Source organism: Danio rerio, chromosome 17 (assembly GCF_049306965.1).
Source record: "Danio rerio strain Tuebingen ecotype United States chromosome 17, GRCz12tu, whole genome shotgun sequence".
Classification (NCBI taxonomy): Eukaryota; Metazoa; Chordata; class Actinopteri; order Cypriniformes; family Danionidae; genus Danio; species Danio rerio.
In genome coordinates this window covers 30,967,791-30,995,000 of record NC_133192.1, presented here as the reverse complement: position 1 = coordinate 30,995,000, position 27,210 = coordinate 30,967,791, and the positions used below count along the sequence as shown (strand labels likewise).

The window sequence follows — 27,210 nt, the reverse complement described above, 5'->3', positions numbered from 1 at the left end:
GTATACACGTAGGAGATCTAATTAATAAGATGGTGCCAGACCATTTAAGGATTTATAAACAAAAATTAATAATTTAAAATCAATTCGTGACCTAACAGGCAGCCAGCCCAGCCCACAGAGGAAAGAACCTGGGACATGTGTTGATGCTTGCGAGTCCCTGTCAGAAGTCTCGCAGCCACATTTTTACTAATTGCAGTCTATTCAGGGCTTTTTGACTGATACCCACATACAAAGAGCTGCAATAGTCAAGTCTCCCCAAAATAAAAGCATGAATCATTTTCTTAGGATCATCAAAAGAGAGAAATGGCTTTTCATAAATGATATTTGAAGCGATTGAGCTTAACCACTCGCACTGGCAAAGCGATTACACAAAACACTATTTTAGTTTTAAAATACACTAGTTTTTTTAAAGGGGAGGAGCTACACTTTGTCCCTATGTCCTCACTTTGTTTCAGATTCCGTCAAACATCGAATAAAAATGCACATCTCAAAGCACTTCATAGGACCTTTAAAAGGTTAGTTCACTCAACACTGAATTTTCTATTAATAACCCACCCTAACTTCGTTCAAACCCCCTTTCATTCATCTTCAGAATATAAATATAGATATTTTAGAAAAGATATTTTAGATGAAATCCCGAGTGCTTTCCTGTCCTATGTAGACAATAACAGTTCAGAGATGTTCAAAGTCCAGAAAAGAAACCAAAAACATTGTCGCATTTACAGTTTTTAGAGCACACAAAAATGTTCTTGGAGCTCATATGTGTACAGTTAAACCACTGCAGTGACAAAATATGTTACATTTTTTGTAACTTTTTTTTTGTTTTACCTTTAGGGTCCCTTTAGGGTTCCAGTATTGTATTTTTTCAAATATTTTCAAGCTAGTGAGCTCCAAAACAGTGCTACAGGTTGCATTTGTGAGATATAAAGCTAATATAAACATGTAAAGCTTGTAGTTTGTCACTTCTGCTTAAATGAAATAAAGTTTTATAAACGTCAGATCATACTTCAGTTTCTCATCAAATTGTAATCAATTAAATGCTCTCTAGTATGTCATGCCCACCCCCCTTCAAGTCTCTTTGAATGTGCCTGAGCTCAACCACTTGCACTGGCAAAGTGGTGATAAAGCAAAATGCTATTGATTGTTACACTATGTCCCACCCTCTCTTCATGGTTTAGTTGATATTACATCAAACATCGAATAAAAATGCACATTTCAAAGCACTTCATTGGACCTTTAAAAGGTTTGTCACTCAACACTGAAGTTTCTGTTATTAAATACTCTACTCTTAATTTCGTTCAAACCCAGAGACCTTCATTTATCTTCAAACATATGTAAATGAAGATATTTTAGATGAAATCGCGAGTGCTCTCCTACATAGACAACATAGACATAGACAACAGCAGTTATGAGACGTTCAATGTCCAAAAAAAGAACTAAAAACATTGTCACATTTACACTTTTTTCAGCACACAAAAGTATTCTTGGAGGTTCGTATGATTACAGTTGAACCACTGCAGTGACAGAATATTTTTTTTAGTTTTATCTTGAAGGTGTTATTAAATTTAAATAAAGTTTTTTAGATATCAGTATCAGTATTGTTTGTTTTTTCGGATATTTACAAGCTAGTGAGCACCAAAACAGTGACAAATTTTGCGCTTATGAGATATAAAGCTGATATAAACATGTAAAGCTTGTAGTTTGTCACTTCTGGATCAACGGTTCATACTTCAGTTTCTCGTCAAATCATGACCAATCAAACTCTCTCTTGAATGAAAATGCACATTTCAAAGCAATTCACAAGGCTTTTAAAAGGTTAGTTCACTCAACACTGTGCTTTCTGTTATTAATTACTCACCCTAATTTCATTCCAAGCCCCCCTTCATTCAACTTCAGATCATAAGTTAAGATATTTAGATGAATCTGAGTGCTCTCTTATCCTGCATAGACATCAACAGTTCTGAGACGTTCACAGTCTAGAAAAGGAACCAAAAACATTGTCGCATTTACAGTTTTTAGAGCACACAAAAATGTTCTCGCAGCTTCATTTGATTAAAGTTAAATCACTGCAGTCACAGAATATTTTGGCTGTTTTTTTTCCACGTTGTTTTCTATGGAGGGTGAGACTCTCTCAGAGTTAATCTTATTGCAAGGTGTAAACAGGGCCAGAAAGTGTGTGCATATTTTTTTGTATTTCTCAATCCTGTCCCACCCTCCTGTCAGCACACCATAGTTCCTTATGCCGCCTTTTCTCCAATGAGGTGCAAATGAGGTCTTTGCCGTGATTGTTAGTGAGAAACTACAGTATTTCTTCCCATTAAAGCCACACCCAGGGCATCCATCATTATTCCAATGACACCCTCGTAGTATGAGAACACTCAAACACATGCTTTCCAGGTCAGTCCTTGGCTGATTATTAATATAACAGCCAATTTAGTCTGTCATAGTGGGAATCCTCATGAATGCGCCCTTGGTCCTCTAGCTATTTTAAAAGATTGCATTTCTTTGTATTCGCTAAAATAAATGTCAGATTTGGCAAGGTAGATTTGAGTGGTTCAAGTGAAGCTGAAACTGTCAGTATAGTCATGCTGTAATTCCACAGACAAAATACTCAAGAGAGCTAGGTAGCTTGCAGTCTTTTGGCTGGTTTACAAGTTGGATTTAAGGGGCGTTAATGTAACCAAACAAGCTTTTCAGCTTAGATCCTGCAGTGTGTAAATACACCCCTCTCTGTCTCTCTTTGTTATTTGTTGTGTGCTAGTGCCAAGAAACATGGACAGAAATGCTTACCACTTCAAACAAAGGCAGCATTTGCATAAACTTGCTTGAATTATTCATTTTCCCCTAACCCCTGGTTTAGTGTATTGTAATAGCATTATTATTTCATTAATTTGGTAACTGCTGCATTTGTGTATAACTGGATGAGAACTCTCTTTAATAAAAAACAACTGTTCATATTAGCATACGCTATATTGAATTCCTGTTGTGATGCAAGCGGTCTCTGTGGTGCTTAAAGTAAACTCTGTGTTAGCAAGTAGTGATGATTTCATTTGGAGTCTTGGCAGATTTTTTTGCCAATTTGAGACCACTTCAAAATTAAGAAGAAAAATTGTTACAAATCTCTCTTTACAGATCATATTTACAGATCTTATAGCCATGCAAAACATGATTTATTAGCTATAGGCATACAATATTAGCCATTAGCATACAATGATCTATACAAACAGCTGCTTTCTAAGGGGCTGTTCACACAGAATGCATTTCTCCTCTTCAGCACAATACTTTTCTCGTTTTTCACTGTAAACACGCACTTGACTTGCATCTAACATCTCTTGAATTTATCAATTTTCATACGCAGACATCTCAAACTTTTTACAGCTCATCACTGTCAGCTGCAAAAGCAGTGGACCAATCAGAAGAGATCGAGGCAGGCCAAGTGTTGCAAGCTTCTGTTTAATTGTGTAGATTTCAATGGCAGTGACCACTCGTCCATGAAGAACAGTTGAAGTCAGAATTATTAGCTCCCCTGAACTATTAGACCCCCTGAATTATTAGCCCCCCTGTTTATTTCCCCCAAAATTCTGTTTAACGAAGAGAATATTTTTTCAACACATTTCTAAACATAATATTTTTAATAACTCATCTCTAATAACTGATTTATTTTGTCTTTGCCATGATGACGGTAAATAATATTTTACCAGATATTTTTCAAAACACTTCAATACAGCTTAAAGTGACATTTAAAGGCTTAACTAGGTTAATTACTTTAACTAGGCAGGTTAGGGTAATAAGGCAATTTATTGTAACGATGGCTTGTTCTGTAGACTATCGGAAAAAAAAGTTAGCTTGAAGGAACTAATAATTTTTACTCTAGAATGGTGTTTAAAAAAGTAAAACTGCTTTTATTCTAGCCGAAATAAAACAAATTTGACGTTTTTTTAAGAAAAATTATTATCAAACATACTGTGAAAATTATTTTGCTCTGCCAATTGTTGAAATATTTTAAAAAGACAAAATTCAAAGGTGTGGCTAATAATTCTGACTTCAACTGTATATAAATTTATTATTAGCAAGAAACATTTTTTAACTCTGCATTAAAGTTTCAAGACCACAAAACATTTGATTCAGTCAGCCATTTCCATTCTCCTGTTTTTAGATATGCACAATATTCTGAATGTGTTCGTCAAACACTGACGCATCCCTCTCTCCAGAAAAACCATGCAGAAGCAACAAGCACTGTTTCCTCTGCAATTCCATTAGGATTTCATTATGATCTCTGGGGGCTAAGGCCTCTTTTAAATGTAATGAAAGGAATATTCTGTCTTGGGTCAAAGTCAGGGTGTCTTCCTGCGCTTCACATGATCATGCCGCTTCCTCAAACTCATCCATCTAAAAGCCTGAAATGATGTGTTGTGCTGTTGTGCTTCTCTTTCACCTCACACACCCTTGTGAAACCATTTAACTTTATAACTGCATGACCACAAGAGCACTGTTAGTTTCTGATGTCTACATTTTTCAGAGATATTTACAGGTTCAAATGTTGTCTCTGCAGGTTACATGGGCCGCTCCTCTCATACCCAATGGAGAAATTGAGCGCTATGAGATCCGAATGCCTGAACCACGTATTCCGCACACCAATATGTCTTTGCTCACCCACACTGTTTCTGGCCTGATGCCCTACACCGGCTACAGCATCACCATCCTGGCTTGCTCTGGAGGTGGAGGTCACGTTGGAGGCTGCACTGAGAGCCTTCCAACTCTGGTTACTACATTACCCACAATCCCTCAAGGCCTGTCGCCCCTGTCGGTAGTCGCAATCAGTGAGTCTTTCCTGGCTGTTTCTTGGCAGCTCCCATCAAGGCCAAACGGGCCCAATATAAGGTAAACGACTAATATAAAATGATTGATCTGTGTTCTTGACACACATTTAAGTAGACATTACAATTGTAACAATTATAGTAATCATAATTACTTCTGATTTTATTTGTTTAATTTTTGCAAGTTTATATTATTATTATTATTATTATTATTATTATTATTATTATTATTATTATTATTATTGACATATTTATTTGATTTATTGTATATAAAACATTTAATTTTTATATATATTATGTTTGTTTATTGTACTAATAATCACTTTTTATATTAACAATTATTCCAAAAAATAAATAAGCTAAATTATTACTTGTATTTATTTATTATTATTTTTTTTTCTATATAAAAAAGTATTATGATAACACTTAAGTTAAAGGGGGTGTTTGTAAGATAATTTTATAATAACGTTACTAAGCCAAGACAACATGTCATGAATCTGTCATAAATATGATTGTCATGAGTTGTCAGGATTTGTTTTTTTTCTAATCTTTGATTTCAGTGGAACAAACTGAATTTGTCTTTAAAAGTCGTAACTAAAAGTGTCAATTACTGTAATATTGTGATAGTCAATAATGTATTAAAAATTAATAGATTCATATTTAATTACATTCAGTTTGCTTCGTAGTTGAGGTCAACAAAATATTATCAATGCTGTTATAAAATTGATGACGCAAATATAATGGACTCATGGCAATCATGTTCATAAAAGGTTTATGACAAGCTATGTTATGTTTATAATGTAAAGTTGTAACGTCAAGATCATTTTTGCATTTAAAGTGACATTACTGAGAGTATGACTAGTTGTCATACACATAAGTGCATTTATTCATGATGTGTCATGTCATGATTATACAACTGTCATGACAGTCTTAAGTGTTACCATTATTACTTACTACTACTACTGAAGTATACGTGTGAGGTTGTAAATGTGTAGAAATATGTTTACGTTCTGTACTTATTTATTTATTACCTTAATAGTAATTTATCATGCTGCGTTTACACCAGACGTGGATGAAGCATCAAGCGCGAGTGATTTACATGTTAAGTCAGTGCAAAGCTGCAAATATACATGCATTCGTGTGAATTGCATCATTCACGCCACCTCATTTGCATAAAATGCACGGCAGGATGTCTATTCGCATCTTTGCATTGACTTGACATGTAAATCACTCACGCTTGGCGCTTCGTCCGCTTCTGATGTGAACGCAGCATTAGCAGCATTTGCAGTAGCATATTTGAAGCATACCAATATGGTCATGAATTGTGTGTTAACATGAATGTTTACATTCTTCAAAGTGAAATCAATGGTGAGCTAATTTGTGTGCAACTTATATGGTAAAGAGTTTAAAGGAATTGCTCAAATCTGCTGAGATTAATCCGTAACTCGGGCTGTTACATGACAACAGCAAGTGTCTCCCATAGGTTACGAACAGAGAAGCACAACATAAAAAGTTCTTGTTCTTGCTCGCTGTATATTTTAGTCTGTTTTTGAGCTGATTAGGTGGTAAATAAAGGTCTGTTCACGGCGGATGATTAAAATTCATGACTACTTTCCCCGCTGCTGCTCTGTTTGTTTAACTAGGCTTATAAAGCGCACATTAAGCTGAGCTCTCCTGATTACAGGCAAAATTAGCATTACTGTTGAGGGAGAGAAAGAAAGAAAGAGCGAGAGAGAAAAGACAAAAGCAGGAGCGCAGTGAAACGGCGGTGCGGGTGAAATGCCAGGAGGATTGTGGGATTGGAGCGGGCTCTGATTATCTGGCTCTTTCCGCTGCCCTCAGATTCGAGCTGTTGAGACGGAAAACCCAGCAGCCCCTGGCCTCCCGTCCCCCCGAAGATTTCAATCTGTGGTACAATGTTTACGCAGGAACCAAATTGTTTCATGAAGATAAAGGCCTTAGCAGGTGAGATTACTGAAATTAGCTTTAATGCAAACTTTGCTGGTGTGTACAAAACTGTTTTTTTTTTTTTTTTTTTGTGCACTGATGGCATCTTTTTAATGCCGTTCAAAGATACTTTGAGCAAATATTCCATAGAATTAAATGGTTTTGGAGCTAATCTTGCTCTGGCACTACTTGTGTGTATTGTTGAAAGACTCCTGCATAAAACACCCAGTTGTTTTCCTTGTATTACAGATTCTGTCATTTAGATTCATGTCTGATTTCATCCAAATGTTTTTTACTCCTTGCATAAGATTAACTTTGAGCTTGACTTTTTGTATCATGTTTAAATATTCAATGTCTAATGCAGTGGTGTTATGAATTGTAGATATTGAGCCTTATTTATAATTATATAAAATATGTGTACACTTACACCTGTTTTACAGTTGAAGTCAGAACTATTAGCCCCCTCTTCATTTTTTCCCCCAATTTCTGTTTTACGGAGAGCAGATTTTCTTAGTATTTTTCTAAACATAATAGTTTTAATAACTCATCTCTAATAACTGATTTATTTGATCTTTGCCATGATGACAGTTAATAATATTTTACTATATTTTTCAAGACACTTCTATACAGCTTAAAGTGACATTTAAAGGCTTAACTAGGTTAATTAGGTTAACTAGGCAGGTTAGGGTAATTAGAAAAGTTATTGTATAATGATGGTTTGTTCTGTAGACCATCTACAAAATATATAGCTTAAAGGGGCTAATAATTTTGAACGTAAAATTATTATATATTTTTTTTTTATTAAAACCTGCTTTTATTCTAGCTGAAATAAAACAAATAGGATTTTCTCCAGAAGAAAAAAATATTATCAGACATACTGTGAAAATGTCCTTGTTCTGTTAAACATCATTTGTGAAATATTTTAAAAAGCAAAAAAAAAATTAAAGGGGGGCTAATAATTCTGACTTCAAGTGTATGTATTTAATATTGTAATAATTGTTAATTAGTTAAATAATGATTAATTTTGCTACAAATTGTATCATAGGTAAAACGTCACAATAAGATTATATTAATTAATGTTAGTTAATATATTTACTAACATGAACAAACAATGAACACTACATTTATCACACATTAACATTAGTTAATGAAAAAAAAAGTTGTTCATTGTTATTTCGTGTTAATTTATGCCAAGTTCAGACTGCATGATTTTAGCCCCGATTTTGACTCGGTGACGGGTTTTGAAAAATCGCAGACAAAATGCCTGAAATCCCAGGAAAATCTGTGCTCGTTCACACGAGGAATAATCACACAGTATGAACTATCCAAGACACCATCTGAGAGAATCGCAGATGTGTCGACACATGAGATATTTGGCATGCTAAATATCTGGAGCTGTCCGTGAGTCAAATCATGCCATATGAAATGTGTTCTGATTAAAAATAACATATAAATAAAAACATAAAAAAATATAAAAATAGTGATTACCTACAGCCAATGAGAGAGCAGCATCCACTAGTGTGGGTATCTGCGGGCCAGTGGGGGGTTGGGGGTGAAGTAAAAAAAAAAATGCTCATTTTCAGTTTATTTGGACCCAGGAAATTAAAGAAAAACTAGTGTAAATTTGGCAGGAGCACTCGTGTCTGTTTGACACGTAATCTAAGCATTATCACAACCAGGTCGAAAAAGTTCTCTTCAAACTCAGGTTAGCAATAAAGGATTCTTTCTCATTATGTAGTTAATAACAAAAGATATTGTCTACTACGTGACCTCGCATTGTTTCCATGTCACTTCTCGTGTGTGTTTGGTTGTGAAACGTAGATTCTTCCTGTTGTAAAATCATGCAGTGTGAAACCCCCTGTCGCTGATCCAACTTGCAGTGTAAACACAGCACCGACAGAACGCTACCCCAGATAGTCATGCAGTGTGAAAACATCCATGACACGACTACTTTGAAAATCATGCAGTCTGAACTTGTCATTACAGTCAATCAACTAGTGATAGAAAGCATAAATTTGGATTTTAATAATATTAATGTAAAAAAATTGTAAATGTTGAACTATTATTAATTAATGCTGTACTGATATTGTTCATGTTAGTAAATACATTAACTAACATTATCTAATGAGACCTTATTGTAAAGTGTGACCATATTATATTAATTAGCAAGCAAGCAATACAATTGTTGAATTATTAATATTTTAAAAAATCCATTAACACTTTATTTTGATGGCCATTTGAGTATTAGTAGACTGTCTGTTTAATATCTGTTGATACTGCTCCCTCAACAGACATTTAACTGACTATAAGAAACGTTGTAAGTACAGTACATGTCAACTTACACTAGCCCTAACCCCAACCTAACAGTCTACTTTTAATCTAATGAGAATTACTGTTGTTGGCATGTAGACGCACCATTAAAAAAAAGGGAGACCGGAACATTTAAAATCATTTACATGAATAATTGTACTATAATTTTTACAATTTAAACAATTTAAATAAATAGCATGCACTTATTATAATGATAAAACATTATTTATACCAGAAAATGTATCATTAAAACAACAATAATATAATACATCACAATAGCATTGTTTGATACGTCAATATTGATCATTCCACAGTATTCAACAGTTAAACATATCAATCATATAACTGTGTTAAATCGTAAAATATGATTACAAGCATGCATTTATGTGACATTAAATGTAATTATTAAACAAATATTTCTTTGGTAGTGGCTACAGAAAATGTTCTTGTTTGTTTTTTGTATTTTTTTATTACGCTGCAGGTACACCTGGTATGAATATAAAATTGTGGTTCACAATGACGTTGGCTCCGCTTCAGGGGAAGTTGCCACTGGGGTTACACTGGCTGGTCAACCGCTCAAACCCACCAACATATCAGCCCACGCTCTCAATCATACAGCCATCTTGGTCAACTGGACCACTCCCAGTAAGAGTCTCTGTTCTCTTATTCTGGCTCCTAACCGAAGGTTTCAGAAAGGAATCTTGTTTTTTAGATTTAGAACTTAGTTTGGGGCGTCATGGTGGCGGATTGGGTGCACAATTGCTTCACACCAAGAAGGTTGCTAGTTTAAGCCCCAGGTAGGTCTGTTGGCATTTCTGTGTGGAGTTTTGTGTTCGCGTGGGTTTCCTTCAGGTTCTCTGATTTCCCCCACCAGTCTAAAGACATGCTGTATAGTTGAATTGAATACGCTAAATTGGCCATAGTGTGTGTGTGAATGCAAGAGTGTATGGGTGTTTCCCAATGTTGGGTTGTGGCTGGAAGGGCATCCGCTGCATAAAACATATGCTGGATGAGTTGGCGGTTCATTCGACTGGCGAACCCAAATTAATAAAGGGACTAAGCTGAAAAGAAAATGAATGAATGAATTTAGTTTGGAGGCTGTACTTTAGTGTGTCTATTTTTTTGGTTTGCAGCTCTGCAAGATTTGCAGGGAAGTGTGGAGGTTTACATCCTGACGGTTGTATCTGACCAGCACAGCCAGACTCTTACTCTTGACCCCACTGTGACCTCTGTGTTCATCCCTGACCTGCAGCCCAGCACTCAGTACAAGCTTTCACTCACTGTGTCCAACGGCCCTCACAACATCACCAGCCCTGAGGTCAACTGTACGACTACTGACGGAGGTGAGGATACATGCTGCGGGAGGGTTTGATATACAGTACATCTGTTTTAGCTGCCAAGATACATGGCCTTAGATACAGTTAAAGGTCCAGTGAAATTAAAGTTAGGTTTATAGATGTTAGTATCAATATAGTACGTTAGTTTTAAAGATATCTTCAGCATAAGCTAGTGTGCTCCAAAACAGTGACACAATTTGCGTTTTGAAGATATACATTTAATATAAACATCCAAAGCTTGCAGTTCATCACTTCTACCTAAGTGAAACGTTTTTTACGTCACCTCCAACTTCAGTTTCTCATCAAATCTTCTGTCTAATCAAATGCTCTCTAGTATATGACATGTTCCTCTCCCTTCAAGATGCTTCTTGTTTGATTTTCATTAGATGCACTTGAGCTCACTGGCAGAGCTGAGATAAAACAAAATGCTATTTGCTGTATTTATTCTAGGATTACTAGGGATAATTTATGTTTTTGCTTTAGCCAATAGAAAATAAAATAAATATTAAAACTACCTTTATTCCAGCCAATCTAAAATAAACTGTTTAATTTAATTTTATTTTATTTAATTTAATTTAATTTAATTTAATTTTATTTTATTTTATTTTATTTTATTTTATTTTATTTTATTTTATTTTATTTTATTATTTTTTTTTCTTATTTTATTATTATTATTATTATTTTTTATTTATTTATTTATTTTTTTTGTCCCAGTCATTGAATTCAATTCCCTTAAAAGATGAATAATAAAATTATGAATGGTATGATGCAATCTAAATCAAGTTTGAATCTTGAGGAAAAAAATTCATACTTCTTTAATTGCAGTCAGAAATTGAAGATGATTTGAAGATGATTTGGTAGCTTGACCTGATAGCTTTTTTGAAATTTCAGAATTAAAGCATTCAAGATTTATGAATTTAAGTTGGAAATGTACTTTGCTGTGCTCAGAAATGCATTACAGTATACTGCAGAAATATAATTTAGTACCATAAAGTCTCCTAAAAGTACAAAGTATCAAATAAATACATTATTGATCTAAAATATAGCACAGTAATTTCAATGAAATAGAAAGTACTAATAAAGTGTAATTATATAATATTATAAAATGATTTTTGAACCCACCACGTAAAATGCACCAGGGAGTTCATTTATATGTGAATTGTTTTCCGTAAATAAATTACAGAAAGTTTGCAAAGCCTCCAAGTTGAAAAACAAAAACCTGAGAGGCTTCATCTGAAATATGCTATTTACCAGACCACAGCCATCTCTATATGTTGAACTGGGTGGAATTTGGATTGAAGATATTGGTTAATTATGGTTTTCCTGTCAACACTTCAAATGTTCCTGTGATTTCTGTCAGCCTTCCTCTCTCTCATCTCTCTCCAGCAGACCCTGCTCATGGAGATAAAAAACGGATGAGGAGAAGAACTGATTGATTGAATATTTTCCCTCCGCACTCTAAAGCCAAAGCTCACGAGCTGCAGAAAAATTTGCCTTTTCCAAAATTTTGATATCTTGACCTCTGCGCTGTGATCAATAGTCATTAAACTGTCCTGCTCTCACTCGGTTAATGTACTGATGCACTGATAGGAAACGGATGAAAGCTCAGCAAACCTCTCACATATACACACAGTTGTGTCTTACAGATCAGAAACGAAACAACTGGCTTTCCGTATCGTGCCTTTTGCTCCCACCTATATCAGTATAATTAAAAGCATTAGAAGATCATTTGCTTCTAAATAAAGGTTACAGGTCATTTACCAAAGAGCTTCTAGTGGTAACTTCATTATTTTACAGCCTAAAGGGCAGCTTATTAAAAGCATTGAACTTAAAGATTCTAGTATGCTGCATGAAAGCGGGTGAGTTAAGAGCCTGCTAATTAAAAACGGGAATGGAGACGAGGTTGTCCATGCGAAGTCTTGCATTAATAATACAGAGGCAGAAATGATATGGAGAGAGCCGCTTCAGGAGAGTGCTTATATTGGTCGTGGACAAGTATGTCTCATTGCTCTTATGGCCAGGGACTGGGAGTAACAAAGGAGCACTAAGCATTTTTAAACTATAGGCTTGTTAGATAATAAACTACTTTTTCCTACACTGTAAAAGCCAACAGTCAACTTTATCAAATGAAATGAGTGTAGTTAACTCAAACTTTACTGAAAGTTAATTCTACTCATTTAAAAAGAGTTCAATGTTGAAGGTAATGAGTTACTTAAATATCTCATGACTTCAGCTTAAAAAAAGTAAGTTCACAGTACTCGTATAGATTAGTTTTTTTAACTCAAATGGTTTTTTGCAATCGGTTTCCTCAAACGATTTGAGTTGCCATAACTTGTTGGGTTTACAAGTACTCAAATTGCTTTGATTACTCAAATGGATTTAGTTTACAGAACTAATTAGGATTAGCTTTTGAACCTAAATGGTTTGTTGCAATAATTTTTCTCAAATGGTTTAAGTTACCTTAACTTTTTGGGTTTTACAGTGTCTATACACTATAAAAATGTCTGTTAATTAACAGTTTCCATATTTTGTGAATTAGAAGTGTTTTCCATTTATTTATTGTTGTGAATTGCATTGTAGGAGCTTGATCTCTGCTTTGATGACTTTTTATGTTGAAAAATCAACTTTACAGTTTAGCAAAGTGACCTTTATTTACATTTTAGTAGTTTGAAATAATATAATGCACTGTAAAAAAAAAAAAAAACTGTTCTCAAAATTTTCAAGGTTAAAAGTTTTTGGAAGTATGATCAAGGTCTAAGAATGCAATTCAAAAGCATAAATAAACTGGGGGAAAAAATAAAATATGAACCACAAAATACAGAAAACTGCTAATTTACGAATATTTTTCACAGTGTGTACAAGAAATAATACTGTATATAGAGGAAACATGTCTAAAATAACAGACAATATACTGGCAGTGGCAGTTTGTTACAAGGGTTTTGTACTGTAATATTCAACACCAACCCTGGCATTAAATCGATTTACACTATTAAAAATGTTAATAAAAGACATTTTTCCCAACTTCTCAAAGTTGTTGGAAGAAAGATTAAGCCCCCATAATGCAATTCAAAGCATAAATAAACACGGTAGTAAATTAAATAAAATTATGAATTAAAAAAAGGAATAATTAATGACTGTTGTATTGGGTGTTTGAGTGATTGAATAGTTGATTTCTATATGATAATAGAGTCAATAAACAATTCAAGTCAGATGAGATCTCATAAACTGTTCTCTCTCTCATATTGCCTGTTGAGAAGCTCAAATAGTTCTAAAATGAATTAATTTAACCAAAGTTCCTACCCATTTAATTTTGTAATAAATTACAAATAATTGATTTGATCTGAAAGCTGCTTCAATATTGATTGATTGATTGATTGATTATTTTGATTGATTGATTGATTGATTGATTGATTGATTGATTGATTGATTGATTGATTGATTGATTGATTGATTGATTGATTGATTGATTCATTCATTCATTCATTCATTCATTTATTCATTTATTCATTCATTCATTTATTCGTTTATTCATTCATTCATTCATTCATTCATTCATTCATTCATTCGTTGTCAGGTAAAATATGAGATTTTACTGATGATAGTGATCCAGGCTGATTCTGCTCCTATTAAACTGACTAATGCCGAGTTCAGACAGCACGATTTTCAAAGTAGTCGTGTCACGGATGTTTTTACACTGCATGACTATCTGGGGTAGCGTTCCTTCGGTGCTGTATTTACACTGCAAGATAAATCAGAGATAGGGGTTTTACACTGCATGACTTTACAATAGTAAGAATCACAGACAACTTTGTCTAAACTTCGTTTACAACCAAACACACGTGAGAAATGGCATGAAAATAACATGAGGTCATGTAGTATATATTTTGTTATTAACTACATAATGAGAAAGAAGCCTTTAGTGTGGTAGAAAATGTACTGATTTTGCTCACCTGAGTTTAAAGGTTGCTCCTGCCATGGCACTTCCCGTAGAGAGTAGGGGTGTAGCACCGATGTCCTGGCCAAAGTCCAGATCATGGCCTCCCAATCATCCCCATCCACCGAATTGGCTCTATCACTGTCTCTACACTCCACCTATAGCTGGTGTGTGGTGAGCACACTGGCGCCGTTGTTCTGTGGCTACCGTCATATTATCCAAGTGGATGCTGCACATTGGTGGTGTAGAGGTGGTAGAGACGCCGATCATGTTTGTGAAGTGCTTTGGGTGTATGGCCATACGCAATAAATGCACTATTTAAATACACATTACATTACATTACTCTCAGATCATATCTTTGATAGTTCATACTGAGTATTGTTACTGGCGTGAACAAGCACCAATTTGCCTGTGATTTCAGGCATTTTTCAACGATTTCTCAAAACCTGTCACCGAGTCAAAATTGGGGCTAAAATATTGCAGTCTGAACTTGGCATAAGAGTGATGTTTTTGCATTGACAAAGCACGGCACTTGTTTTCCATTGTTTTTCTATGTAACATGTACTAGATGGACGTTTGACTTAAGCATACATCTCGTGCATGACAAAATATTGTAAAAACACATCACTCAAGTTAAAAGCAGTTTAAAGAATTAGGGGGGAAATGCATCTCTCAAACCTTGCTTTATTTTATTCCACTGCTCTTCATCTCATGCTTTTATACACAAAAACACATCCCATGCGATTAGCTTGCCCCTTAGCTTGTTATTTGAGCCGCTTCTTTCTGTTTTTAATGCGTGGCCAGATACCATTCAGGTAGTTGCTGATACAAAAAAAACAAAAACATTTATCCATCTGTCATAAAGATCCGCCGTAAAATACAACTGCTTTAACTTTACTAGACAATATCTCAGACAGGGTCTCTTCACTGGCTGACCTTTGTGTTAGCAGGATATCACCAGAAGAGAGACTTTTCGAGGCTTTGAGTAAGAGGAACAGCAGTCACAGTCTTTAGAGAGAGTGTAAATGTCAGGACCCCTGCTCTGTATCCAATTCATTCCCCAGCCCGTCATGTCAACCAATGGCTTGTTCAAAGCCGCTGCTGAGATATTTGATCTCTCAGCTGTCATTAGCACTACACTCATGTCTTTCAGCTCTCTTTCACAAACTAACTTCACTCGCCTGCAAAAAAAAGAAGCTTTATCAATCATTCCCTTTTTACGTTCTTTCAGAGGAGCCTTACAAAGTTGTCACAATAGCTGTTTACTAGAGTCACATCAAGCTGAAAAATAGGCTCTCTGGTTTTCTTTTGTAAGTTGCTGTGATTTGTCATGGGAAAGGAAGAGCTTGCAAAAAAAAAAAAAACTGAGGGGGAAAATGGAAAAAAAAAAGGAAAGTGAAAATGGTGCAAGCTGTAAAAAGAATCCCCCAGACTGTCCCAGTTAACCCGCTCTGCCCCCAGTGCAGCTCTTCAATCCCTGCGCGCTTCTCCAGGACTGATTCAATTTGCCCACAAACCATCTGCAGGAACCCCCAAAAGCAAAACGGAGAGGGAAAGAGTCACACTCAGCTCTTTCTCATTCTGCCAGGCCTCCCTGATGTATCGCTGTCAGTGTTCCCTGATGTACATATTAAATTATATTATATATACACATGACTGCGCTAAGGAACACGCAACATACAGCCACACATGTTGGTTCGTTATTGGTTTTATTAGAACAAGAAAAGCAAGGGTCAAATAAAAATAATTTAATTTGACATAGTTATTTATTGAATACTTTATTAGGTATTCGTTGTTATAACCAGGTGTGACAAACTTTCATATATTTTTATATAGTTTCTGAGGCTAAATATTAGGCAGGGTAAAGTCATCAGTACAGAGAAAGAAAGACAAAACATTGTATTAAATCTAAAGAACTGCTGGAAAGAAGCCAAATAACAAAATATTTTAGAAAATGTCAAAAAAAATGTATGCATTATTATTTAATAACTATTTCTAAATGTTTTTTGTTCACTTTATTATTTAAATTGTTATTTTTAGTTGGCCCAAACTTGTCTCTTGTTTTTAAAAAGATTATAAAATTGTCTGGATTTGTTTTATAGTCTAGCCAACGTTAACCATGGTGAACTATAAATTGTTTTTTAAAAAGTAATTTAATGTTTTTGCTGACTTATTATAAAATGTTATTTCAATCCTTTCATACATACGTTTTTTAATACTTCTGCTGTGTCTGTGTGAGTTTTTTAATATGACTGATGTTTGATGGCTGTTTGATGGCTGCATGTCATTTTTATCACGTAACATTGTAGCCCGATGATTTAAGCACACTGTATTTTATTTTTGGTTTCTTTATTTTCCTGCAAATATTATATTTGAACAAAATGCAAATTATATTTTTAAATATCTAAAATTGAGTTTTTTAAATATGCGTAAGAAAATGTATTTAAACAGCTTAATAATGATCATATTATTGTTTATGATGGCCGATGAGCGCCGAAGTGTTAACGTGCGCTGCATGTAGAGAGGTTGAAGCTGCTGGATTTACAACATGTTAATTCATCAATTTCTCTCAATATACATGAAACTTAGTGTCTGGGAAAATAATAAATTAAATGTTCAAGTATCGGGCGATGTAGTGTCACAGTAGGTAGTGCTGTCGCCTCTAAGCAAAAAGGTCGCTGGTTCGAGCCTCGGCTGGGTCAATTGGCGTTTCTGTGTGGAGTTTGCATGTTCTCTCTGCGTTTGTGTGGGTTTCCTCTGGGTGCTCCGGTTTCCCCCACAGTCCAAAGACATGCCGTACAGTTGAAATTGGTAAGCTAAATTGTCTGTGGTGTAAGTTGGCGGTTCATTCCGCTGTGGTGACCCCAAATTAATAATGGGACTAAGCCAAAAGAAAATGAATGAATGTTCTAGTATCTTAAACAGTGTGCAAATGATGTGCCTAACACATTGTCCATTCATGTTTAAAAGAAATTATTATGATCTCTGTAGACATAAGCATATATTTTACAATCCAAAAATATGATGTTTTGCAAATAGTGTTTATTGTTGTATTGCAACTTGACTTGTCTAAAGTGTAAACTATTTCCCTTTTTCTCAATGTGTGAAGCCTAAAATAAATGTTATTATTTTGAAAGCACTGATAAATTGCAGTTTATGACAAGCGCCACATGCGTCTTTCTCTGGATCATACACGTAAAAGTGTTGGCTAAGCCCAAGCAAAATAAAAAAATCTACTTATTTTTGTTCTTCCAACAATTTATACAGTGCAGGTGATTTCTACAACTTCCTTATACTGTAGTTTCCAGCACTTTAAACTGGTATAGGAGAAAGTATTTCAACATCAAAAAAATTTACACAGATCAGCTGTAAGAAAATGCCTCAGTCTTTTTTTGTTTATCCATTTCTCTCTCATGCTCATTTTCTACGACAGAAAGAAAAGTGCTGCCCAAAGCCGTTTCAGAGACTATTAAGGCTAGAATATGCTGTGCGTTGATGCTGGCGCTGACACGATCTCAGTCTAAGGGGGGAAAAAAGGAAAATAAAAGAAAAAGTGCTTTTCCTTCAGGTCTTTTTTTGCAGATGTCTTTGTATTACTCTGTTTGGGGTGTAGACTTCACGAGGATTGGCCGGTGATTGGCCAGAGGTTAAAGAAGCAGATCTTGATGTGTTTAGTGTGTTTGTGTATGTTTTCCAGAACCTGAGGGTGTTTTTCCTCCAGAGGTGTTGACCCTGAACAGTACAGCAGTGAGGGTGATGTGGGCGCCCCCTCTTCTTCCCAATGGAGTAGTCGTTCAGTACTCCATCTATCTGGACGGCCGGCTCTATGGCTCCACTGGCAATGAGTCCGGTTCTCTGGAAGTGGGAGGACTGTTGCCATATACTGTGCACAGCATTCAGGTTTAGTCTTCTGTTTCTAAAAACACACACATAGGTTTGTTTGTTTTTTGTTTGTTTGTTGTGGATTGTACTGTACAGTTGAGTCCAAGTGATGGGTCCAAAAGTACACAAATGTTTTGTGTTGATTTTAATCCTAAATGGAATGAACAAAATATATATTTGTAAAAAAAAAAAGCATAATAGAAATGCCCTATTGAAAAAAAAAAAAATATTTGTTTGTTACTTCACAAAAAAACGATTGTCATTTAAGCTACACTGGATCAGTTTGGTGAACAGGCTAAATTAAGTTAAGTTTATTAAAATAAAAATTATGATTTTGCTGTGTTTTATTTTGTTTTGTTTTGTTTTGTTTGAGTCATAGACTAAATTAATAAATTGGATAAAATAAACTAGCAAAAAAATTTACTGTAAAATTAAAACAGAAATAACTGAAGCAAAGTTAAGTAAAGATCAAAGAACTAGGATATGGACAGCTATGATCCTTAGAAGCCACATTATTGTTCATTTCTACATTTCACTTGTGTTTAGGTGGAGGTGTGCACTGTGTACGCATGTGTGAAGAGTAACAGCACTCAGGTGACCACAGTGGAGGACACTCCAGCTGAAATCTCCACACCTCACATTCAGGTGCTCAGCTCCAGGTCAGTCGGTCAAGCACACAGTCTGTCTAATATAGATGTTGTTGATCATCTGCTGATCGTAATATGGTAAATCATAATATGGATGATTTACCATATTAGTCTTTCTTACTTGTCCAAATAAATGTTTTATATCCTACACAGCTACTTTAGCTATTTTTTCTTATTTAGCTGACATAACATTTATTTAAAAAATTAGTTTTAAAGAAACATGCATATTTCCCCTTGTTGTCTAGCATTGCTCTTGGAATATGAAATAAATATGTTCCCTTGTTTTACTGTTATCAAACGTTTAACTTCAGTTAAACTCTTAAAGGTTCCAAATGGGTATTTTCACAGTGATCCCATAGATGAGCCATTTGTGAAGCCATCTTTTGTTTGATTTTGTTATTTTTTTGCTTTTATATTTCTTTTTTATTGAATTTATTGAATTGTATTTGATTAAACTACTTTCACAGTATGTTTTACTTAAAATGAGTTTTAACTTAAACATTTTTTATCTTAAATAATGTTATTTAAAACATTTAGTGAACATTATTAAAATATTTTTACACTATTATTACACTATTTTACTTTTTACATAGGGCATATAGTTTGAAGTAGGATATCAGATTTACTGTTGTCTTGCTTTGAACTTCAACTAACTGGAAATTGATCAACATTATGATAATTTAAGATGATTTCCATCTTGATTCACTGTGATAGTGAAACCGGATCCACCCTATATAGTGACCTAGTATGCAAGCTCACACAAAACACTGTATAAGAGTGTAAACACTGTAAAAGTGTTGTTTTGAGGTGGTCTTTGCACCACAATACGCTGCAATCCACACATTTCCTCCTGTGTTTTCTCAGCCTCCTGTCATATCAGCAGTGTGCTGTACTTCTCTCCCAACAGAATACTAACTACTGATCGATTGGCCCGACATGGCTGGCCGTGGCCTACACATGCCCCAAACACTTCATTTATTTGCCACGCTAGATTTGCTGGAGTGGAATTTAATCAATAGCTAATTCATTAATTCTGTCTGTGGTGCTGTACACGGGGGCTGGGCAGAGGAATCGGCGACTGGCTTAAGCTTTGATTGAAATATGACAAGTGCTACAACCGATGGCTTACCCAATATGAATTCACCCATTTCTCTCCGTGAGGGATTAACGCTGGACAGCAATGACACCTTTTGTAATATAAAACTAATGCATTTGTTATAGCAAAAGCTGCTTCCAGATCGTCCCGCAGCATTCCTAAAGGAAGGTAATCATCTATAAAATTTTGTTTTCTAAAGGTATATTTCATAATTTTTCAAATGAATGGGTTTTAACTGGCATACACACTAGGGAATCTGCCTGGGTATAGTGTAAGCAACAAGTAATTTACTGTTGTAATTTTTAAAAACGTAATATTTCTTTTCAATACTAAAACCATAAAAACAAATACTGTAGGGTGATTTAAAAAGAATACCACAACTTTGAAAATCTGTATTTAATCAAAGAAACATGATGGAACTTTGTGTGTCTTTTTCGGTAGAAAACAAGTTTATAAATGTTCAATATGACTCCCTCCAGACACTCGAGTAGCATCAACCTGAAAGTTGAGTATTCTTTTTGAATTAACATGTATAGACAAAATACTATACCAAAACGTAAACAAACAATAAAAAAACAAACAAATACAGAAATACAGAATACACAGAATTGTAAAATTACTGTATGCCACTGTAGATTTCTCTTACTAGTCTTAAAATAGATATTGAATACTAAAAAACTGCTTAATTGTGCAAGACAAACAAAACAAAAATACTCTAAGGGATCATTCATACCAAGCACATCTTTGCTTTTAAAAATGTGAGATGCGGTGCTTAAGAATGTGTTTTAAAAAAGCACAGCACTTCACAATTATCACAATTACCCGTGATCTATTCCATACAGATCACTCGAGGACTACAATCCTGTCTGCAGTGTTGGGCAAGCTACTTGAAAAATGTAGTGAGCTAAGCTATTAGCTACTCTACTTAAAATGTAGCTTAACTGCATTAAAAGGTACCCTCTGGGAAATGCAGCAAGCTAAGCTAAAAGCTAATTGGCAAAAATAGCTAAGCTATTTTATTTATTTTAAAATAGAAGCAACTTAAATTCACGTCAATCATACCTTAGTGATTAATAAATCTGTCAATCAATCATATGAGGCAGAACTGTTTATTTCAATTTCTTTCTGCTATTAATAAGCTGTACTAAACAGAAACAAACCATAGTTTATAACAGCAAAAAACAAAAATATGCAATAAAACCAGGTGTTACACATTTAAAATACTATAGTAATTTATAGTAAAGGGATATATTTAGAAATAAGCATGATATTTTATATATTTAAAACTCTTTCTTTATGAATTACATTACAGAATGTAGTCTCATTGGAAGCTATTATGAACTAATAGTAATTACCATTGTATACTTTAGTCTTTACTACATCCTAAAATGTACTTCTCGAGGTATGGTCGCCAGGATTCCTGCTGCAGTAATAACTCCTCTCCCTCAGTCATCTTTCCATCAAGCAGATTTCTTGTGCTAGCCTAATTGGTTGGCGACGTCACTGACCAGAGTGAGAGGTGGCAGTCATGTACCAAAAGGTTGGTTGTCGATCACTGTAAAACAGGAAGAAGAAATCATCATTCTTGCCATCAAATGGATTGACTTTCATTGGCTAGACATCGGTCTTACAGCTCTGTGAATGTTGGTGCCTGTACGTACACTACTGCGCTACTTGAATGAAAAAATAGCTTAGCTGCTGAAAAGTTATTTTATTTATAAAGAACCGATGCTACCGCCACGCTACTGAGAAATGGTGTTAAGCTAGTAGTGTCACTACTTGTAGCGACGCTACTGCCCAACACTGCCTGTCTCCTTATGGACTACATCTCCCTTTAGGCACCACACACACACACCTGCCACGATTCTCCTTTGATTACTTACAGCTGGGATCTGCTAAAATACTGACTACATGGACTATATATACGGCACACTCACACACAGACATTGCTGCGTCTTGTTTGGTTAATACCCTGTAACATTACAAAGCATTTCCTGGTTTAGTTTCTCTGTGTTTTGACCCTTGCTTTGTTTTATCATTTACCGTCTAACGCCTGTATCAACCATATGCCTGTTACCCGACGACATCTCTGAATTTCCTTGTTATGGTTCCTTGACTACGATTCTTAATAAAACCTGCACGTGTATCCTCACTAAAGGACCCATTGAAAATAAGAAAACAATATGTAATGATACATATTCATATGATACATACAGCTCCTCTGATTGGTCCACTGCTTTTGGGCCTGACAGTGATGAGCTGTGCTGCGTGTGAAAGTAAAGATCTTTTAATTTGTCATGGCATCTAAAAAAACACTTTTGCTCTCATGGCCAGCATTTAAAAAGACATGAGACGTGAGTATAATGGTCAAACAAATCTGTCAAGCTCATGTTTATATTGGAAAAACAATAGAAAAGTAGCGCGTTGGAAAGTAAAAGGCATTCTGTGTGAACGGCCCCTTTGCCTGTGTGTCCATCGAAGTGTTTTGCGAGTATCCCTGTTGTATCATTATAAGTTGAAAGCCTTTAGCAGAACATTTGTTGAAAGTTGTGTGGTGTTGTCCAGCCCCTCTTCCTCTGTGATTGGACAGCTAGCTCAAAAGTGACAGATGGGTGCTGCGTTTTTCAACTTGCAATGATTAAAAAAGGCTCAGCACTGACTGTAAAAGTCCACTCAGCACCTCTCTCAAAAAACGCAATGCCACCATTGACAACAAGCAGAAAGAAATGTTTACAGCTAGAAAAAACAATTTGGTGGACAGAAACGCATCCTTTTGGCTGAATTGATCGCTGTAACCCACAATGTATGCCTTGCATGTATTAGTGCATTTTATATATTTGCATTCTGTTTGTGTTGCTCTGACACTAACACTTCCGAGACGGTAGCTTGCAGTGGGGTTTCTATGTTCCTTTGTTAAGTTTTCTCGACCCTGCCCACACTTGTCAACGCTGCCAAGCTGACCAATCACAGATTTTGCAATATGCGCCGTCATGGCTTTTAGTTAAATTTTTTGAGAGGTGCACATCATGGTTGGCGTCAGCCACGGTGTATGGTATGCAACAGTGTCAAGGCTGTGATGGAGCATACGCGTGCACTCCATGCAGACGTAGATTTTAAGCAATAACATTAAAAAACCTACAAAATATGAAGATACATGCATTGTAAAAATTTAACTCTTACTGGGAAGACAAGAACCAAAATATTCCACGCAGAGTACACATTGAATACATAAATAAATATATACATACTATATATACTGTATATACTGTATATATATATATATATATATATATATATATTTTTTTTTTTTTTTTCAATATATATAAGGGATTAATGCTGAAAAGCAATGACACCATTTGTAATGCAATACTAATGCATTTGTTATAGCAAAGCTTCTTCCCCATCACCCCCCAGCATTCCTGAATCAAAGTAATCATGAATAATATTTTGTGTTGTAAAGGCACAGCATAATCTCCAAACGATTCTGTCTGTACTTTAAAAGAGGAAGCCTTGTCGCATTTCATGAATTCCTAATCAGATACTAAGGTCTGTCAGCTTTAAGTCGTCAGGAGCCTTCACTATCAATTAGCCTCCTCATCAGCGAAAAAGAGACTCATGCTAGCCGAAATTATGTCATTGGCCACATTTTACGTTTGTGACAAGAGATTTGCAAAAGGAAGGCAAAAAGAAAGCCATATTACTGGGAGGTGTGGATATTACTATGTGCAGAGAGAAGATGAAGAAGATGATGAAAATAAAAGCCCATTTCCATAAGGGTATGGTTGCAGTTAAGAAAGAAATAAGACTCATTTAATGGCTTTTTTGTTTTGCTTTTCCGTCTGGTCTTCTCTTTCTGTTTATTCCTTGCAATATTCCTTCAGACAGCAAGCTACACCACTGGATATAAAGTTTGCTGTTTTTATTTCTTTGGGTTTCTTTGGATGGTTTTTATTTTGTTGTGGTTTAGTGCGGTTTGATATGTTAATGGTTTTATTTTGATTTATGAAAGTTAGTCAGAGTTAAATTTTGTGGCATGTAGTATTTATGGTATAGTATCACAGTACTTGTTCTTGTGGTTGGTTTTAGTTTTGTTTTGCTTATTCAATCATTATGTTTTATATTATTAAGACTTGTTTTTGTATGGTTTGGTTGTGTTACTGATTAGTTTTATAATTGTTTTTATATAATAAATTATTTTTCTATATCAGTAATATCTAACAATGTTAATTTAATTTACTTTAAAAAATTTTATGCCGGGGTGGCTTGTTTATTTTTTTCATTTATTTATTTACTAAAGCTAGTAAGAATTTAAATTCACATGTTGCATGCACAATGTGGTTCGGTTAAGGTTTATTTAATTTAATTTTATTTATTTATGTATCATGTTCCATACAGTACTTTTAATGCTTTATTGTAATGCATTATTGGAGTAATAAATTATGTCTTTTTGTTTTGTTTTGATTTGTTTTTGGGGGCTATGCTTTTAGTTTGTTTGTTTTTGTCTTGTCAGAGCAGATTTCCTTTAGTGTGTATGCCAGTTAAAATATAATAATTAAAGGATTTACTGAATAATAAATAAATTTAAAAAATCTAAATGTATTAATTGTGATAAAGCATTATTTTTGAATTCCTTTACAACCTGACTTCATTTTTTAACAACATAATTTTTAATACATGTTATTTTTTCATGACCTGGTACAATATTTTACCCGATATCTCAAAGTAAGCAGTAGTGAACAAAAATTGCTCTTTTCTGTGGAAAGCCAGCTCTCCTGCATGATAAGTGGAGAGAAAAATCAATACAAGAAGTACATCTGAAGAAGAAAAGATGACACATATCATAACTCATCCTGCACAGCACAATCTATTTGGCTCTAGTATATCAAGTTGTAGAAAGTGCTATATAACGAGGCGATTAGCACTATTTTTTCTTTTATATTACATGCTTCTTCCCTGTGACAGTGATGGAAGAAAAACAAAGTGTGTAGTAACGCCAAAGAGTATATACACAGTAGTGAGCAGTATTTGTGAAGCTAAAATTTTGTTTACCGTATGTTTCAGATCAGTTAAACTAGAATGGACATCACCTGGTCGGCCCAATGGCATTTTGGGAGGGTATGACGTGTGGCGGAGGACTCTGAAGCGGTGTGAGGATCTGCAGACCCAGCAGACATTTGCTCCTCAGAGTCGCTGCTCGTACCTGGAGTGTCCTGCTGAACAAGACTTCTGTGGAAAGACTTGTTATAACCCTGAGATGCAGGTAACAACTTATATAAAATCTCTGGTGTCCCCAAATTGTATCTGTGAAGTTTAAGCACCAAATACAGGTCATTCATGATAGCTAGTCAAATGTGCCCCATATTTGGTTGATAGAAAAGCATGGAACTTTTGGGTCTGTCCCTTTAAATTAAAATAGGCGAACTGGGCAGAGACATTATATGCTTTTTTGACACTCCAGAAACAACAAATCTAGCAAATCTCACACAAACAAAACTGTATTAAAGTCGAACTAAAGTATTAGGGCTGGGACACACAAAGCCAGCGGTCGGCAGCTGGGCTTGGTTGGTCCATTGGACTGCATTAGTCAGGGGTGCATTTCCGTAAACCATTGTTTACCAACTAAGGTTGCAAGTTGCATCGTTACAAACATAGTTAGTTGAATTGGTGTTTCCCAAATCCATCTTTCCAACGAAGATTCGCAAACTGCAATGCAAACTTGTACGCTTGCAACTACACTACTAGAGCTGTAGTTAGAAGCATAGTTCCTGGTTGTGTTCTATTCTCAGTCATCCCCCTTTGCTCTATTGCTTGCAAACGTTCCAACGTTTGAACTTAGGATGATAAAAACAAACATTAAAATAATTTCTCTTTATTTGCTTTCAAAGTATATTTTACATAAGAATCGTTATAATAATGACAATAATAATAATAATAATTTATTATTACAATAATAAATTAGTAATAATAATAATTGTTATTTTGAAATAATGTGGAAATAATGTTACTAAGTGGTTTCATATTTTAGAATAGAGTATAGCATATTCAAATATTTATTTCAATATTTGGAAAGGAAACATAGATGGAAATACGGATCTGCGACAAAGCTGTTACGGTTTTGGGAAACACTCGTCACTACATCGTTCTTTTCCCGAACAATGCATCATACTATAATAGTTCAGCCACAAGTTACGTCGTTGCTTGGGAAATGCACACCTGGCTAGTTTGTTGTGTTCGACACGTCGCCTTTCATCTGGGTTAACACTGAATTCCATTTACCCGATTCAGCATGGCGAATTGGCATTAGACTGTCGGCTCAAGAGACCGCACTAACTGATTATTCAGCAATGTTGTAGTGAAGTGACGTACACTGTAATAAATGATTAGTTACTTTAGTTTATTTTAAAAAATTCAGTAATCCCTTTGACTTAATTTAACTTTTATAGTTATGCACATAATCAAACCTAATAATCATAAGGCAACTAATTTACTTTCTTTTTTTTTACTTAAAGTCAACTAGTTGCTTTTTACAGTGTAGCAAGTAAACAAATCAAGTCAAGAAGGAACACAAAGCGGCCAGCTGTAATCTTGATACATTTCTCAAATATTTCCAAACTAAATGGATTATTAGATTATCAGACATATTTGCAGTAGGGAATCCCCCTGACAATTACTGTAACAATGGTTCTAAACGCAGTTTTTTATGTTTTGCACACACACTTCAGAAGTTTTGACAAAACAAAACACCAAAAACTCAAAATATGTTGTGCGTTTTGACAGACGAAGAGCTGGAAATGGTTGAGTGGTTGGAAAAATGTACCCTGGTGTACTTTTTTGAGAACCAATAACTACATGTTCACAGGTACATATTGCTGTATTTTGTGTGTAAAACCCAATGCTATGGGGAAGCACCACTGACCACTTACCTCCATATGACCGGCTTTTCCAAAATCTGCAAGAAAACGTTGATTCTCAAAAATGTAGTCATGGGCACATGTTTCATGTGCACCTGTGTTGAATAAAAGCCTTTAACAAGCTCATTCTTGAAATATGAACTGATTTGCAAGTTCTGTATATAAAGTTATAGCATGATGTGCTGTTATTGACTCACCCTTCAGAAAAAGCATTGCACTTACGCTTGGTGAAGCAGTTCAAATTTAACACTTCTTGAACAAATTTCCTTCAAAAATTAAGCTAAGCCACAAGTTCCTTAGTCGCTTGAATGTCAGAAGTCACTCTTATT

At 35.0% G+C, this 27,210-nt stretch overlaps 1 protein-coding gene across 2 annotated transcripts in view; it reads left to right on the top strand.

The window, feature by feature from the left end:
* Positions 1-27,210, top strand: part of ush2a (Usher syndrome 2A (autosomal recessive, mild)) — a 394,144-nt gene that overhangs the window by 228,829 nt on the left and 138,105 nt on the right. For both annotated transcript variants that reach the window (XM_009293147.5, XM_073928624.1), the window contains exons 42-48: positions 4,553-4,881; positions 6,660-6,782; positions 9,556-9,719; positions 10,208-10,417; positions 18,043-18,245; positions 18,774-18,886; positions 25,032-25,230. In XM_009293147.5, the coding sequence (XP_009291422.2) occupies positions 4,553-4,881; positions 6,660-6,782; positions 9,556-9,719; positions 10,208-10,417; positions 18,043-18,245; positions 18,774-18,886; positions 25,032-25,230 (1,341 nt within the window). The remainder of the gene's footprint in view (positions 1-4,552; positions 4,882-6,659; positions 6,783-9,555; positions 9,720-10,207; positions 10,418-18,042; positions 18,246-18,773; positions 18,887-25,031; positions 25,231-27,210) is intronic.